The sequence below is a fragment of the Balaenoptera borealis genome (assembly GCF_965194805.1).
Source record: "Balaenoptera borealis genome assembly, chromosome: 18".
Taxonomy (NCBI): domain Eukaryota; kingdom Metazoa; phylum Chordata; class Mammalia; order Artiodactyla; family Balaenopteridae; genus Balaenoptera; species Balaenoptera borealis.
The window spans coordinates 14952272-14967578 of record NC_138877.1 but is presented as its reverse complement, the minus strand read 5'-3'; the positions used below and the strand labels follow the sequence as shown (position 1 = coordinate 14967578).

Sequence of the window (15307 nt, the reverse complement as noted above, 5' to 3'; positions counted from 1 at the left end):
AATGACAATAAATTACTGAGGTGACTTAGATCCCAGGCCATAGTCTATTCTCTGCAGTATTCAGACTTCACCAAGGAAAAGCTGAGCTAGACCAAGTCACAAAATCCCCCAAACTAAGAAAACTAAGAAAATCATCAGACGTACTGAGCTTGATACACATTTATTTAGCACTGATTTCTTGGTGAAGGCGACGTATTATCCACCAGCATTAGTCCACACAGCACCCAAGAAAATTAGAAAAAGGTACCCCCTTTGGGCAGACACACCTAGGTAGAACACATGGTTTGCAAGTGGGGCTGGGTTGGTCCCAACATCCTCTGGTGGCCTCAAGCAGGCAGCTTTCTGCAGAGTATAATCTGAACAACTGGACATGGGGATCCTATCTACATAGATCTTTCTCTTTAGTGCTTTACAAATCATAAGACAAGAATAATATAACTAGAACATGTATTTACAATCATTGCAGAGTAGTATTGTGTCAGAATGAGAATGTAAGATTTTCATGAGCAAATACCAACTTCACTCAGTACAAATTCAGGTGAGCATAAACTGATACTTGATACCGATTCCCTGTAATAAAGTTGTCAAAGAGCAACGAATAAAAGTCACTCTCCTTGTTTATACTAACAGGAGAGTGAATACTTACCACCATCTTCAACTGTAAAATGGAATATGTCACTTGTGGCATTAGCCCCTTCTCTCAAGACGTAGCATATTTTCATATCATCAATGTCAGCTAGAAAATAACCAAATAAGAAGATGATTAATTAGTAGGCCAAAACTGGTGACTCATCATTTATGGTAAATCCTATTGGCTATTACTTTTATGAGCCATGTTTAGATCTCCTTCTTCTCCTAAGGGAAAGAGTGCTATCCTATTTCTCATATCTCTAAGCCCTTTGATTTCAGCTGTCCCTTGGAAATATGATCCCTTACACAGATAGAATGCAAGAGCTAGGTTATAATAATAGCAAGGTGTTGCCCTTCCCAATGATATTCGCATGTTCGTGCACCAAAGGAGTGACTATCTAAATACGGAATGTCAGACTCCATGACAGGTGGAAAGGGAGATATTTTGAGGCATGGCAGATTTCCTGGCACTACTGAAATCACACCCTTTGCCTCCCTGTAGGACTGGCCCTAAGAGGAAAGAGGTTCCTCGGCTCTACCTCAGGCTAACTTTTCTTACCTCTTGTGGTATAGCAGGCTATTTTTAAGCTCTCCAAATTTTTGAAAGGAAAAATGAAGAAAATCTTTTTTAAAAAAGTCCCACGGATTGAAATTACTATCATGACTCAATGCCAAAGAGAACTTAGAAAACATCGAGTAAAAGCTGAAATCTTTATTCAGAGTGAAAAGTTATTCTGCCTCGGAAACGCTTTTTCTAATGCTTTCTATTCTAGCTATCAAATTCACCGGCATAGTTTGTTTTCAGTGTTGACTAAAATACAATTTGAAAATTTATTCATCCATTTTATCAGTTTTTCTCCTTAATGATGCCACACAGACAACATAATAAAACAAACATCATTTTGTTCTGTGATACTCACAGTAGACCTCTATTGGATCTGGGCCAATCAGCAAGTAGTTATTTCCAAGGTTACATAAAACCAAGATCATAGCTAAAAATTGCTTCAACAATAGTATGTGATATTTATTTGTCTCGTGTGTGCTCTATGGTTTATTCATCTCCTAAGATCTCTCACAAGTTCATGCTACGGAGTTTAAAGGCATTACATATAAGAAAATGATTTTATGAAAGAATAGTATCAAGTGATGCAAAGTATTAGAATCAACAAATTACTCCATGAATTTCTATAGCTCCACTTTACAGATGTGAAACATATGATCTACCTTGGCTCACACAGTTTTGAAAGGTGACTTGCTTACAATCAAACGTTTGAGGAGGGGAAAATCTGATTTAATAGTTAATAGTACCTTCTTGTTAATAGAGATACCTAAAGGTGAAGCAAGTTCAAGATGTGTTGTTCTCCCTTAGCATTTCTTTTCGAACTCTACTGTAATCTCCCCAAATTCTGCCTCTTTCTGCCTGGCTACCTTTTGTAGAAGATTGAAAATTTCTTTTTTCAATCTGTTTTTTGTTTCCACAGTCCTTTGCTCAGGATCTTACATTCAGTAAGGGCTCAAATGTTTGTTAATCTAAAATGAGACAGCCCGGAGGTCTGGTGGTCCACACCTGCATCTCTCCCTTCGCATGGGTGATGACTCTGTAGGGGTAAGGAGTGAAGCCCCCTGCACTGCTCTTTACTTGTTTTCTCTTACAACTCTTAACTTTTACAACCTTTAAGTTATCGGTTAAGGAATGAAGAGAACTCTACTCTGACTATAGGTCCTTAGCATAAAGACAACATCCTCCGGTCATGTGGGGAAGACCTTTGTCCAATGTTCCCATTCCTTCTTTAATTCTATAAGAAAATCTAAAGGCTCCACTATAGGAAAAACAACAACTACAATACCCAATCCCTGTATCAGTGTTTTCTAAGCAGAAACTATAGTACTTGGGAGATAGTTTCATTGAAATAAAATACCACTTCAAGACTGATTTTTAAGAACTTTTCTTTTTTAAAGTAATGAGAACATGAATTCAATTATAAGACATTCAGGTGTCAAATTTTCTCTCCAAGTTAGGCCTAAGGTATTGATTAGATGAAACAAACTACAACCCTTTTCATAATTCTGTTAATAATGCATTGTTCAAAAGGGGGGCTTTTAAAAAATCTCAAGTGAGTAAAGACTTTGATCATAACACTGTTATTCTACAGGTACCTCTAAAAATAACAAAACACACTATAAATATATATATATAAACACTTGCTTCTTAAGGCACAGAAGTATTAGGAAGATAAAAACCTGAGCCAAAATGTTATTTTCTTTCAGTAAACATCTAACAACTAACTAGATCTTCTTCTCATTGTTAAACATGTATCAAATTTATTTCAGTTTATCTACACAATCATTCCATGTTTTATTTTTTTTTAAATTCTGAATTCATTAACATTCGTGGTAGTCACACCCTGGTTACCTTTGGGAAATTTCTGAAATTGATTTCTAAATTATCTCCCACAAGATATTATTATGTATTTATTGTAGAGAAAAAAATCCAGGCACTTGAGACAAGTGTGGGGTGGAGAGAGCAGGGAAGGGCACCTTGAGAAAGAGCAAAGTTTGAAATAACTAAATAATTTCCTTAATTTGTCTAATTCTACCTTGTTTACTTTTCCTAATAGTGAAATTTAATAAGTTTTAGAAATAATTTTTTTTTTCTCCTAGGGACCATTTAGTCAATTTATTTGGCAATAGCCTTCCCAAGCCATATGTGCTAAGTGGACTTAATTCAGTGCATTGAAAATCCATCAAAATATAGTTCATCTCATCCCTTCATGATAAAACAAAAACAAAGGAAAAGACAGTACAGTCCTCACTTTAGACACTGCTTCTACTTTCTCTACTGCAAGAGCAGCCATGGTAGCTCTATAAGGGAGCTTTCTCCATTTTTACTCACTTATCTAATCTCCATAAATAACTCCTATGAACCAAACTCCAGCCTCAACTTGTTGTAATGAGTCCTGTGTGATTAAATACCAACAATTTTCCTAGTCAACATTTGGGTTCTTATTGGAACGTGATGATTTCTTTTAAAATGTAATCTTAAAAATTTATCTTGGGCTTCCCTGGTGGCGCAGTGGTTGAGAATCTGCCTGCCAATGCAGGGGACACAGGTTTGAGCCCTGGTCTGGGAGGATCCCACATGCCGCGGAGCAACTAGGCCCATGAGCCACAACTACTGAGCCTGCAAGTCTGGAGTCTGTGCTCCGCAACAAGAGAGGCCGCGACAGTGAGAGGCCCCCGCTCGTCGCAACTAGAGAAAGCCCTTGCACAGAAACGAAGACCCGACACAGCCATAAATAAATAAATTAAAATTAAAAAAAAAAAAGTTCTCTACTGTAGTTACACAAAAGAAATTTCTTAAAAAAAAAAATTTATCTTCACTTTTTATAATAAACTCATAACTACTCTATATTTACAAATGACTATAAAAAGTAATCATGGTGACGTCAAGTCAGTGACAGATAGAGCAACAGCCTGTAATGAAATAGCAGGATTTTATGGCTCAATATTTAGGAAATAATATTCCAATATTTTGAGCTGTTGGACTTCGTCCATAGAATTTAAATTAAATCATTTGCTTATTTTCCTTCTTTTTTTTAAAAAAAAATGCCTAAAATCAGATTATATTTTTGTCATCAGAGGAGTCGTTTGAAGTAACATTTTCAATCCTGTAAAGAATATCCTTTCCATATTCCTTTCATCCTCTTTACTTTCCATGAAAATAAACCAGTCTAAGATTGCATGCATCTCTACCCTCAGAAAGCCTTCACACAAAAGTTTCCTGCTGGTCTGGCATGACACTTGGCACTCTGAAGTTTTCCTGTCCCTGCAGGCCCTAGGATATAGTCAGGCTTTCAGCCAAGAATCAGGAGGTTGGAGTGTAGGGCTATTTGCCAGCATCTAAAACAGAGAGGCAGTTTACTTCAACACTACACTTTGCAACATCCATGTTTATTAAAGCATTTGTTATCTAAGAGCCCAACACTGCTGCAGGAAAAGAACACTCCCCCTGGGAAGCCCTGGGGTTTAACTCCATCTGGTTTCCATTCTGACAAGGGTGAGATTTTCATGAAAGCAACCCAAAGCTCTTTGTAATGAAAGTCGCACGTTCTAGAAAAGAGAGCTCTAACTCCCAAGCCAGCAGATTGAATGGGCTTCTCCCTTTAGTCACTGAGTAATTCTGTGCAGGTCACCTGCCCTTCCTGTCTCAGATTCTGTCCACACACAAAGAAAATTGAGGTTACAAAAATGCTTTAGTCTCAAGGATGCAGATGCTTCAGACAACGGTGTTGGTTATTGTGTTTGAAACAGGGCAGAGAGGAGGCTTGAAATGAGAAAATAATTTCTTCCTTCTACTACTAATCTTGTTAACTTATCTTCAGGTTCTTAACAATGAAGTGGATGTATATTTTGGTGATGGACTTATTGTCTTCTTATACATCATTAAGTATACTTTCTTTTCTTGTGTGGATTGTTGCAGCATGCCATGTACATATAATCATTCTAAATCTAGATAGGCGTTTACCTCTTACATCTTTGGACTGGTGTTAGCCTAAGTCATAAAATCTTATAAAAATTATAAAATCTACAAAGTAAATATAAATACATCTTTTTATTTTCGTTACAAAGTTTCTAACAACTATACCAGACTTACAACAAATCCTCTAAAAAAGCAATCAAAATAATATAAATTTGAAGGTTCTATTTGAATGGTGGGTGATGATAATAATAATAATAATGTGGATATATAGAATTTAGAAAGCACATCTTTCTCTAAGATGCTAACATGCTTCATGAACTGTCTACAGCATATAAAACAGGCTGCTGAGGATGGGTGTGGTTAACAGAGCAGAACTGGAAAGCCTGCTTTAAATTTAATTCACCAAAGTCGAGCTCCTCCTTTGACAATTTAGCTTGTATTTTCAAAATACGATACTCCTTCTAATAAAGGTCACTGCAGTAGGACATATGGCAAGAAGGGAGCTGTTCTCCCAGGAATGAGAGTCCCTGTATTTTCACCTCCCCTTCATTTCCCTTCTCTTCCCTTGGACTCTAATTTGATGCTCTATTTACGAAGTTCTCAGTGACAGCCATATCTCAAGAAGTAAGACTTGGAGTGCCCTTTGATTCTAAAGAAAGAAAAGTGAACCATACCTTGTGTAAACTGAGTCACACTGTGGTTGCCTTGGCCCAGGTTGAGGAGATATCCATGTCGAGGGGCCTCTGTCACAATAAACCTAAGAGAAAGATGTAAGCTGTCTCTGTCCTCCACTTTCAATACTTTGCTTGTGATCATGGACCCCAAGTGGCCTGTGGCCAGAGAGCGAAGTGTAGAAGCCCCTTTGTTCACTGCAATTTGAGGGACACTATTGTCAACAGCTAAGACCTGGATCTTCATCACTTGGGGTCTTCTTGTTTCAAATACCGTATCAGGGAAAACATAGAACTCTGTATGGGAACCATCAGTCACTATGAAGGAGAAGCTGTCTTCACTTGACTCGGTGCCATCATGTCTGTAGCTGATTAAGTTTTCATTCAAGTCTTGCTTGGTAAAAATCATGGTGGGTCTGGTATTGTTGAATAGGAGTTGACCATGAACAGGCACCTGGGTGACAGTGAATTTCAAGAGTTTGTCTGGAGTATCTCTATCTTCCACAGTGAGTTCAAAGGGAGTAATCAGCTTGTTTTCTCCTTCGCTGACAACCAGGTTATGGATGGTGACCACTGGCTTTTTGTTGTCCACATCACTGATGGAGATACGGAATGTCCGGAAGACGGGGTTATGCCCGTCAGTGACTTGAAACTCAAAGCTGTCCATCTTCACCTCGTCATCAGCTGTGTGGATGTAGTAGATTTTGTTGCCAGCCAGTTGGAGCTGAGTGAAAGATGTGATGGATACTCCAGGTTGGTCTGTGCATTCTAAGTGACCTCTCATGGGAGCCCTGGTGATGGTAAAAACTAAGTTTTCATCAGGACTGTTCAAGTCACTAGTGCTTAGTAGGTCTGTTGTGAGGGTGACCTTACCACCTTCTTTCAAAGACACTCCCTTACTTATCACATCAGGGAAGACAATGTCAAGGCTCCCAACAGACACATAAAAGTAGCGATCTATAAGGGCATTTATTCCATCAGTCACATCAAATTTAATTAGATCCCGAACGCCCTCTTGCCCAAAATGGACGTACTGAATTAAGTTCCTGTCCACTTCATCCTGGGTAAAATTCATGCCCAGTGTGATATTTTCAAAGACACCTATAGGTTTTTGTCTCTGTAATAAGCCATGTCCTGGCCCATAACGAATAATATAAACCAAGGATTCGTCTTCAGAATCTAAATCAGTTGCCATTAATATTTTGTTGTTGATAATTTTGGTTTCCCCAATTTCTATTTCCAGTCCATTATTGATGGCCATTCTGGGGGTCTCATCATCAACAGGGATAATCATAATGATGACCATCTTTTCCACAGAGTGCTTACCATCTGTTAGTTTAATCATGAAACTGTCTTCCTGAGTCTCAGAGTCATCGTGCTCATAAATAATGCTGGAACTCTCTATGATCTGGTCCAAGGCGAAGCTTTCAACCAAAACCGTGCCATTTATCAGCTGGTTCATGATGTGACCGTGGGTAGGAAACTTGGTAATAGTGAAAGTTAAGTCATCTGGGGGAACGTCAGCATCAGCAGCATTGAGGATGGGCGTATCGACCACCAGACTCATGCCTTCCATCACCATAAATTCTCTCATAAATATTTCTGGCTGTTCATCATTGGTGGGAATGATTATGATGGGGAAAAAATGTCTCTCTGAAAAGTTAATGCCATCAGAACAACGAAATATAAATCTGTCTTCCACCGGTTCTACTCCTTTATGGACACTCTGGACGTAGTTTATATGACCCTGCCTGAGATCTTTCAGAGTGAAAGCACTTATGGCAATTCCTGCTCTTGATTTTTCAGAGCCTGGGGCTGGAGAGATGTTCTCCATGTAACCTGAGGTAGGCTGAATAACTATGGTGCACAAGATGTCATCAGTGAGGGAATCAGTATCTTCAGCACTTATGTGCATTGAAGTTATAACACTTTTATCACCTTCCATCACTATAAACCGTTCACCTACAGAAATTTCTGGGGCCTGGCTGTCAACAGGGAGGATGGTCACCCACACGGTAACTCCTTGGATAGTATTACCACCTATTCTCCATTCTTGAGACATATCTGACAGACTCAGGTTGAAAGAGTCCTCCTTGGGCAATAGACCTATCTCCCCGCTAGTGTGGGCGTAAACAACTGAGCCCTCCAAGATGTCCCTTTGGGTAAACTGCTCTGCTGGAACTCCACTGACCAGGATTTCTCCACATAAGGGCGGATCTTCCAAGAGGAAAGTCAACATCAAATCATCAGTGTCCTCATCGGTCCCCTTGATAACATTGGCAGTGATTTCAGTAGCCCCATTTTCTAAAACATCTAGATAGGACCCCAGAGTGCCTGCAGGAAGGCTCAGCATGGGCACCTCATCATCCACTGGCCAGACATTCACTCTGAGAGTGATGGGCACCACGTGGTGTCTGTCGCTGACCTCCAAGGAGCAACTATCAGTCAGAGATTCATCCCCATTATGGGCATAGGAAATCCGACCCCGTTTTATGTCCTCTAAGTGGAAAATCCCGTCTACACTCAGTATCTGTCCAGACACCCTCATGTGGCCATGTTTGGGTGCCTGTGTGAGAGTGAAGGTGATGTGGGCCGAATCAGTGTCTATATCATTCACACTCAACTCAGTCTCACTCAGGGTGTGGTGGCCCTTTTCCTGAATAGTGAAGCCAGTGTTGAGGACCTCAGGTGGCTGGTTGTCCACTGGCTGCAAGTAAAGGGTGAAAGTGCCTGGAGCCACGTTCCCAGCTCGGTCCTCCACCTGGAATTGGAACTGGGCCACTCGGGCAGCCACTCCCAGTTCTTGATCTGGAGGTCTGTAAGCAATTTTATGGTGGTTGACCTGGGCTTGTGTAAAATGGGCCACCACCACTGAAGGGTTGTCAGTCAGGACCAAGGTGCCCAGTGGGGCTGGTGAGTGGTTTTTATCTGTGTCCACTGGGGGCTGTGTCACCGTGTAGCGTAGTTCCCGGTCGTCTGTGTCCAGGTCAGTGTAGTGCAGCCACTTCTTCCTCAGCGGTGTGAGCTGGGATTCCTGTACCACCATCCGAAGGGGACAGCCGCTGCCCAACTCCGGAGGGAGGCGATCCACGGGATGAATGCGTATCACAAACCTCTGTAGCCCAGACCTGTTAGGGGGGTCATGGTTATCCTGGACTCGAAATGTGAACTGGTCCATTACTGGCCCAGGATTGTGAGGCCCAGAGTGCCTGTAGAAGAGTCTCCCCTCCGTTATGTCTCGCTGCCGCCACTCTGTCACTGTTTTCTCATAGAACGCTCCCTGTTTTCTCCAAGGGCCCCTGATCAGCATCTCTTCCTCCTGGGGAGGATGGGTTTGACGGAGAAGCAGATGCCCTGTAGTTGAGGAGGGCGACTCTAGCACAAAAAGAAGCAGAGAGTCATCTGAGTCCATGTCAGCTGCACTTAGAGCTTGGGGCAGGATGGGCACGGTTTCACCCTCTGCCAGTGTCAGCCCCGTGTTGGCACTGAGGACTGGTGGCTGGTCATCCACAGGCACTAAGGTGATAGGGAACAGGAACTGCACCTGGTGCCTGCGCCCTCCATCCGCCATTCGAAGCACGAGGTTGTCACTTAGGGAGCCATCTTTGTCATCGTGGTGGTAGACCACTTGGCCGGCTGCCAGCTCAGCTACCGTAAATGTCTTGGGGGCAGAGTTGCCACTTGAGGCACCCAGAAGGACAAGGTGACCATGCCGGAGCCCAGCCACCACCTCCAGCTGCACTGTCTCTAGGTCATCCTCGTCACTGATGACCAGGTTCTGGGGTCCACTGCCTGCAGGGCCGCTGAGGGGCCGAGACTGGCCCTCATAGAGAACGAGCCCAGTGTTCCGGGTGACCACAGGAGCCAGGGTGTTCATGGGCTTCACCACCACCATGAAGGCAAAAGGCTCTGAAGCTGCTCCTTCTGGGTCCACTACCTCCAGCTCCAGTTCAAAGAGACGCTCCTGGTCGGAGTCCTCAGAGGGGGGCTGATAGGCAATCTTCAGGAGGTGCAAATCCCTCTGAGTGAAGGAGGAGAGGGGCAGACTGCGGTCATCAGTGCTCACCAGGTAGCCCTGGCCAGGCTGGAAAGGAGAGGTGAGATTGAAGATCAGCAAGTCGGGGGTAGACTCAGCATCCTCGGCTGCCAACATGTCTGGCGTCACGGCGGTCAGTACAAACTGGTCCACCTCCATCATCATCATGGCCACAAAACTGGGCTTGGGTGCAGTGTTCTCAGCCCCTCCTCGGATCCTCACCAAGACTTGGAAGTGCTCGCGTTTCAAAGCAGGGCTGCCCACAGGAGACCCTCGTGAGCGCAGCTCCACCACCATGGGCACCCAGTCCCTGTTTGGAGAACGACTGGGGGCCGTGTGGCGGTAGCGCACGCCTAGTTCCTGGAAAGCTTTGCAGTCCATCAGGAGCGGCTCCTGGGTGCCCGCCTCGCTGGCACGTCCCGCGACTGGCGGGTAGTGAACGAGCTCCCCGTAGCGAGGCAGCGCGCCCAAGCCAGACAGGATGCCCACGCGACACTCCTCGGCCTCGGGCTGGTAGGCGAATTCCAAGGTCCGAGAGTCCAGGGCATTGCTGGTGCCCAGCAGCTCCTCCACGACCAGGGGCAAGTTCCGAGTTACAACCTCCAGTTGGGTGAAGACCACCTCCACCTCCAGCACCAAGGGTAGCACTGCCGCCCCTCCCGGCGCGTCGTAGCGGAGCTGCAGCCGGACCCGATCCCGCGACGGGCTGCGCGCGCCCAGGTGCGAGTAGCGCACCTCTCCAGCGCCGAAGTCGCACGGGAAGCGCTTGGGACTCAGACGGCCGGGCCGCTGGGCCAGCGCATCGTTGTCTAGCACGGTCACTACGCAGCGATCCCCCGGCTGCACCTGCAGCACCAGGTCCTGCAACGGATCCAGCCAGACCTCACGGCCGAAGGGCACCCGGAGCCCACGGTTCGCCGGCACTATGGCCTCTTCGGAGGGGACCCCTGCAACGCCCGCGAGATCCGGGGACAGCAACGCCCGGCCGGGGTCAGGGGGCTGTGCCCGGACGCGGCTTACCAGTGACAGGAGAAGCAAAAACAGCAGCACCAGCCGGGGCGGCGGCGGAGGCAACGGTGGAGAGGCGGCGGGGTTGGCTGCTCGGCGCGCGCCGGCGGTGGTCCCGGGGGTCCGGGCTGCGTGCATGGTCCGGATGTTAGGGCTCGGACGGGTGGCCCTGAGAGCGCAGTCAGTCCCGGTCCGGGGCAGGTGGTAAGAGAGCCCTCCGGGAAGTGCCAGGAACTCCGCACGGCGCCCGGGGGTTCCTGCTGTAGCCGAGGCTGGACCAGAAGGATGGGAAAGAGGCTCGGCACGGCCCCCGGAGCTGCCGGGGAGGCTAAACCGTCCCGGCCGGTCCAGCTCCGCGGCTCGCGGCTCGGTCGAGGGGAGAACTGACTCCCTGCACTCCTCCCTCCCAGGTCCCGGGCCCCTGAGCTTTGAGGGAAATCCCTCCCCTCGCACCCCTTTACTCCAGTCCTCTCAGGAGGCCAATCGTCGGTCCCGGGAGGCGGTCCCGAGACAAGGGTTGGGTAGCGACTTCTGCCAATCAGCTCCTAGGGGCCGAAGCCGGGAAACCGCGCGGAGGGGAGGAGATAGAACGCGCGACGCGCTGTCCTGGAAGTGAGGGCGCTACCTCCGCTCGGCCCTGCTAGGGCTGCGGCTCTCCAGCCCCAGAGCCGGAACACGCCGCCGAGCTAGATTCACTTTTCCAGCTGCCTGCGATCCAGCAATACCCCCGTTTTAGCTCCCATGCCCCCAATTCAATGGGATCCCGCGCAGAGAATGCTTATTTCTCACTGTAACTTGCAAACCCGAGAGGAAAGTTAGACGCAACGTGGCTTGAGGGGGAATCAAAACCCAGAGCAGTTTAGGGAGAAACTCTGGGGCCTATGCGCATAAGAAGGAAAGCTGGAATTAAAAGCCCGTCTGGAGGAGTTTGCGCCTCCCCTCGTCCCCGCCCCCCGCTGTCTCCTCGTAAATTACAATGACTACAGTTCTCGGATTGGTGAGATTTTTAACAAGCCCCTCCTTTGCAACCAAATTTCAGAGTAAAAGGAAAAAGGGGCACTTGGAATGTGTGAGAAACGCCATCAGAGCGGAATCGAGAGAGTCGCACCAGAGGATACGTTCCAGGGTATGTAGCCCCCGGGCTCTTCCAAAGCCGCCGCTGTTGAGGTAGTGGTCATTGCAGACGTTCCTGTTCTCTTCGCAGTAATTAGACCAAGTACAAACTAGACCCGCGTGTCAGAATCACATTTCTTGGCCTGCCAGGAGAATTGATAAATACCCGGAGGGCGAACTAAAATAGGTTAGCTACACTCAGTCAGCAGGTTTCCAAGTCAGACTCGAGCTCTGCCTGCCCCCTTGTGTTTGTCGGGTTTCAGAAGTGTGTAGATTCCCTTTCCGAAAGGTTTTCTAACTGCTTCCCCCCCAACCCCCAAACCCTCACAATGAAAACTCTACCATTTTAGATTGGTCCTTTACGCAGTCTTGGTTATCCTGAGCAAAATGTTTTATTTTGGGTCATGTTCTTTTCTCTCCAATAATACAAATCAGATAATTAATTGGAATATAAAATTGAAATAATGGTCATCCTGCCCTTTTCCTGCTTAAAGGTATTTTAGATTTGGGGGGAAAAAAAGGAGTGTAAGACAGTGTTATTCCCTTTTACATTTCAGTCCAAATTGAAGATATAAGATGCATATGCGGGTACATTGCAGTGAGAAGCATTTATCCCTTTAAACCTTTTGTGTCTTTCTCCTGAGCTCCTCCAGTTTAGGGTTTTGATCCCTGCCTGAAGCATTGAGAGCTATTTTCAAGGCCACAGCATTACCTCTGTGCATAAGTATCGCTGAGTGATAATCAGAGACGGCTCCAGGAAGCCCGCTGGGCAGTGTCTGACCCTGGGAGTCGAGAGGGAGAGAGAGACTAATTTTAAGTGAGCCACTTATCCAAACAAATAACATTTAGTTAATTGAATATATTTCAGCTTACTCTATACATATTGTACTTTTAGGAAACTTTGAACTCCCGCTTACAATTGATACATACATTTCACAATTTAGTACAAAACGAACATCCAGGAACACAGAAGGGATGTGACCAATCTTTTAAATGTATGAGAAAATCCCCAACCAACTCTTTGTCAATTTCCAATCTGCTTTGGGCATTATTATTTTCTAATTTAGTATGCTTATTTATTATTACATACAGAATTCAAATTGTAGTGACAAGGAAAACATCTATTATGTCCTGTTCACAAATAAAACAAATGGGAAGATGCCAAGTGAAATAGGACATCAGTTTCAGAATATGGTTCTTTATATATTGTATTTCAAATTCTGGTTATGTGTCTTGATTGAAAAATGTCAGCTGGAAGTCAAGTCATCCTTATTCAGGCATTGTGACTCTGGGTATGTTCTGACCAGAATGAGACCATCATCCTGACCCCTGATGCTTCCCAATGGCTCCAGGCATTTCCTTTCTTCCTTTTAAAGTCCAACTCTGTTTGACTTGCAAGCAATGATAAGATCAGCATCTGAGGTATGGCAGTATGCCCGAAAGGCAGGGTTCAATATTTTGTTTCATGGGAAGAAGAATAGAGGTCCACATTTATTTTCAAGTAGCCTAAGGAAATCAGTAAATTATAATCTTTTTTGACTTTTTAATTTAGCCTGCCTTGACTGAAGTGATGGAATGATTCTTAGGAATTACTATTATTTTTTGGTAAATGTCTTAGTAATTTGGGTTTTTACAATTACATCGAAGGTAACACATACTGTCATTTGCTTAAATATATTTTGCATTGATGATCGTTGATATAATAGTGAAATATTAAATTCTCATCTGAAAGCAAATATTATTGGTGGTAATGATCTCACATTAAGATAAATAGCTCAGTGTTAAAATATTTCTATACTTAAATTAGCAAGGATATTTTATGGCCAACATTCACAATATTACAAGAGATAAAATAAGTTGACAAACTTGTAATTTTTTAAAATCTGAGCTTAATTCTTCAGTTCTTACCTTTTTAAGCTTTTAGACAATTGCTGTATATATTCTGGGGAAAATATCCTCTATAATAAATTCTTAAATTTGTTTACTCTATGAAAAACACACCAGAATGTCTCCTCAAATCAACCTAAAGCTAAATTTATTGATCGCTAAAATTCAAATGAGTTCTGACCTAAGGTTAAGCACCAGAGAATTTGTGCCCTAAAATAAAAGAGGTAATGTGATGAATTTAAGATGCAGGCAAGATATTCATGTAGAAACTGGACAACGGGTTTGGTACTCTAAAGTAAGACTGGAGCTAAAGATACACCTGGTTACATTTTGATTGTTACAGTGTCACTTCAGGGTTTATTTCACACCTGTTATGCTCTTCTACTGGCTCAAAAGACTCCAATAGAGATTGCCTCATAGGCGCCTTAAAAATACTTACAGATGAGTGATTGAAGTTTTATGTCAAAAATCTGTAATCGTTCTCAATAGAATTTTATTCTTTGATAGCTTCAAAACCATGGCTTCCTATAAATCCAAACTTAACTGATTTCAGAGCAGTGCTGAAGGGGTAAACAGCCCTGCGCTGATTGACCAAGAGCTGGGTTCCAGCCTTGGCTCTGACACCCACTATGTGACTTGCAGCAGTTCCCTTTGTTTTGCAACCACAGTCTCCTCAACTATAAAACAAGGGACTCAGTCTTTGTGGACAAATTCCCCTTTGGTAACCTTTGGGTTTTGGTATTTGGTGCCATAAGACCAAATTTATGGATGACCTGCCATTTTCCTTCCTTATGTTCTGTGCTCAGAAGCAATCGTTTTCATTCTTGCCAGAAAGACTGACTCTGTTAATAAAAAATAAGTCACTACTACTAGGTTAGAAAACTTAGAACTCATAGCTTGTGCCCTTTGCCAATGAATTGATTGTTCCTTTTTCAATTGTATGACAATGTTTGTATTCATTGACATGGGCAGTTTACATACAACATCATTAAGTAGCTATATTTTTTTAATCAACAAGAAAATCAAAATTAAAATCTGGCAATACAAAACTCAATTAAAATTCATTATGAAGATAGGTAAATTTTCAAGATGGATCTATCATAAGGTGATACAAATAGTGTCATAAATACCCAGATCTTCCAGACGAAGCTATGTTCAGATGGGGGTCTACTACGTGGAAAAAGAAAGAACACTGAACTAGAAGTCAGAAAACCCTGCTTTGAAGTTGGCTTTTCCACTTACTTGCTTGGAGCTGTGGACAAGTCACTGTCTCCATTTCTAAAAATGTGATTGGAGAGGAGAGAAGGAAGGTGAAAATAGTGCCTTGACTTTCCTCATGAAGCTATTGGAAAGATGAAATAACAAAATGTATATGTATTTATGTATATGCATATATGCAAAGTTGAAATAAAGAAAAGTGATCATTGTTTTCAAATACCTTTCTATATCTAAAAGTATATAGGTATAGATAGATAGATAGAG

The 15307-nt window shown here is 43.8% G+C and overlaps 1 protein-coding gene and 1 long non-coding RNA gene across 4 annotated transcripts in view; one reads left to right on the top strand and one right to left on the bottom strand.

The window, feature by feature from the left end:
• The window catches only part of FREM2 (FRAS1 related extracellular matrix 2), a gene marked incomplete at its 5' end in the record, with an annotated part of 139498 nt that extends 128535 nt beyond the window's left edge, over window positions 1–10963 (bottom strand). For both annotated transcript variants that reach the window (XM_082365245.1, XM_082365246.1), the window contains 2 exons: window positions 647–736; window positions 5785–10963. In XM_082365245.1, the coding sequence (XP_082221371.1) occupies window positions 647–736; window positions 5785–10963 (5269 nt within the window). The remainder of the gene's footprint in view (window positions 1–646; window positions 737–5784) is intronic.
• Window positions 10922–15307, top strand: part of LOC309615703 — a 124451-nt gene continuing 120065 nt past the window's right edge. For both annotated transcript variants that reach the window (XR_014236981.1, XR_014236982.1), the window contains exons 1-2: window positions 10922–11029; window positions 11865–11951. This is a non-coding gene — a long non-coding RNA (uncharacterized lncRNA). The remainder of the gene's footprint in view (window positions 11030–11864; window positions 11952–15307) is intronic.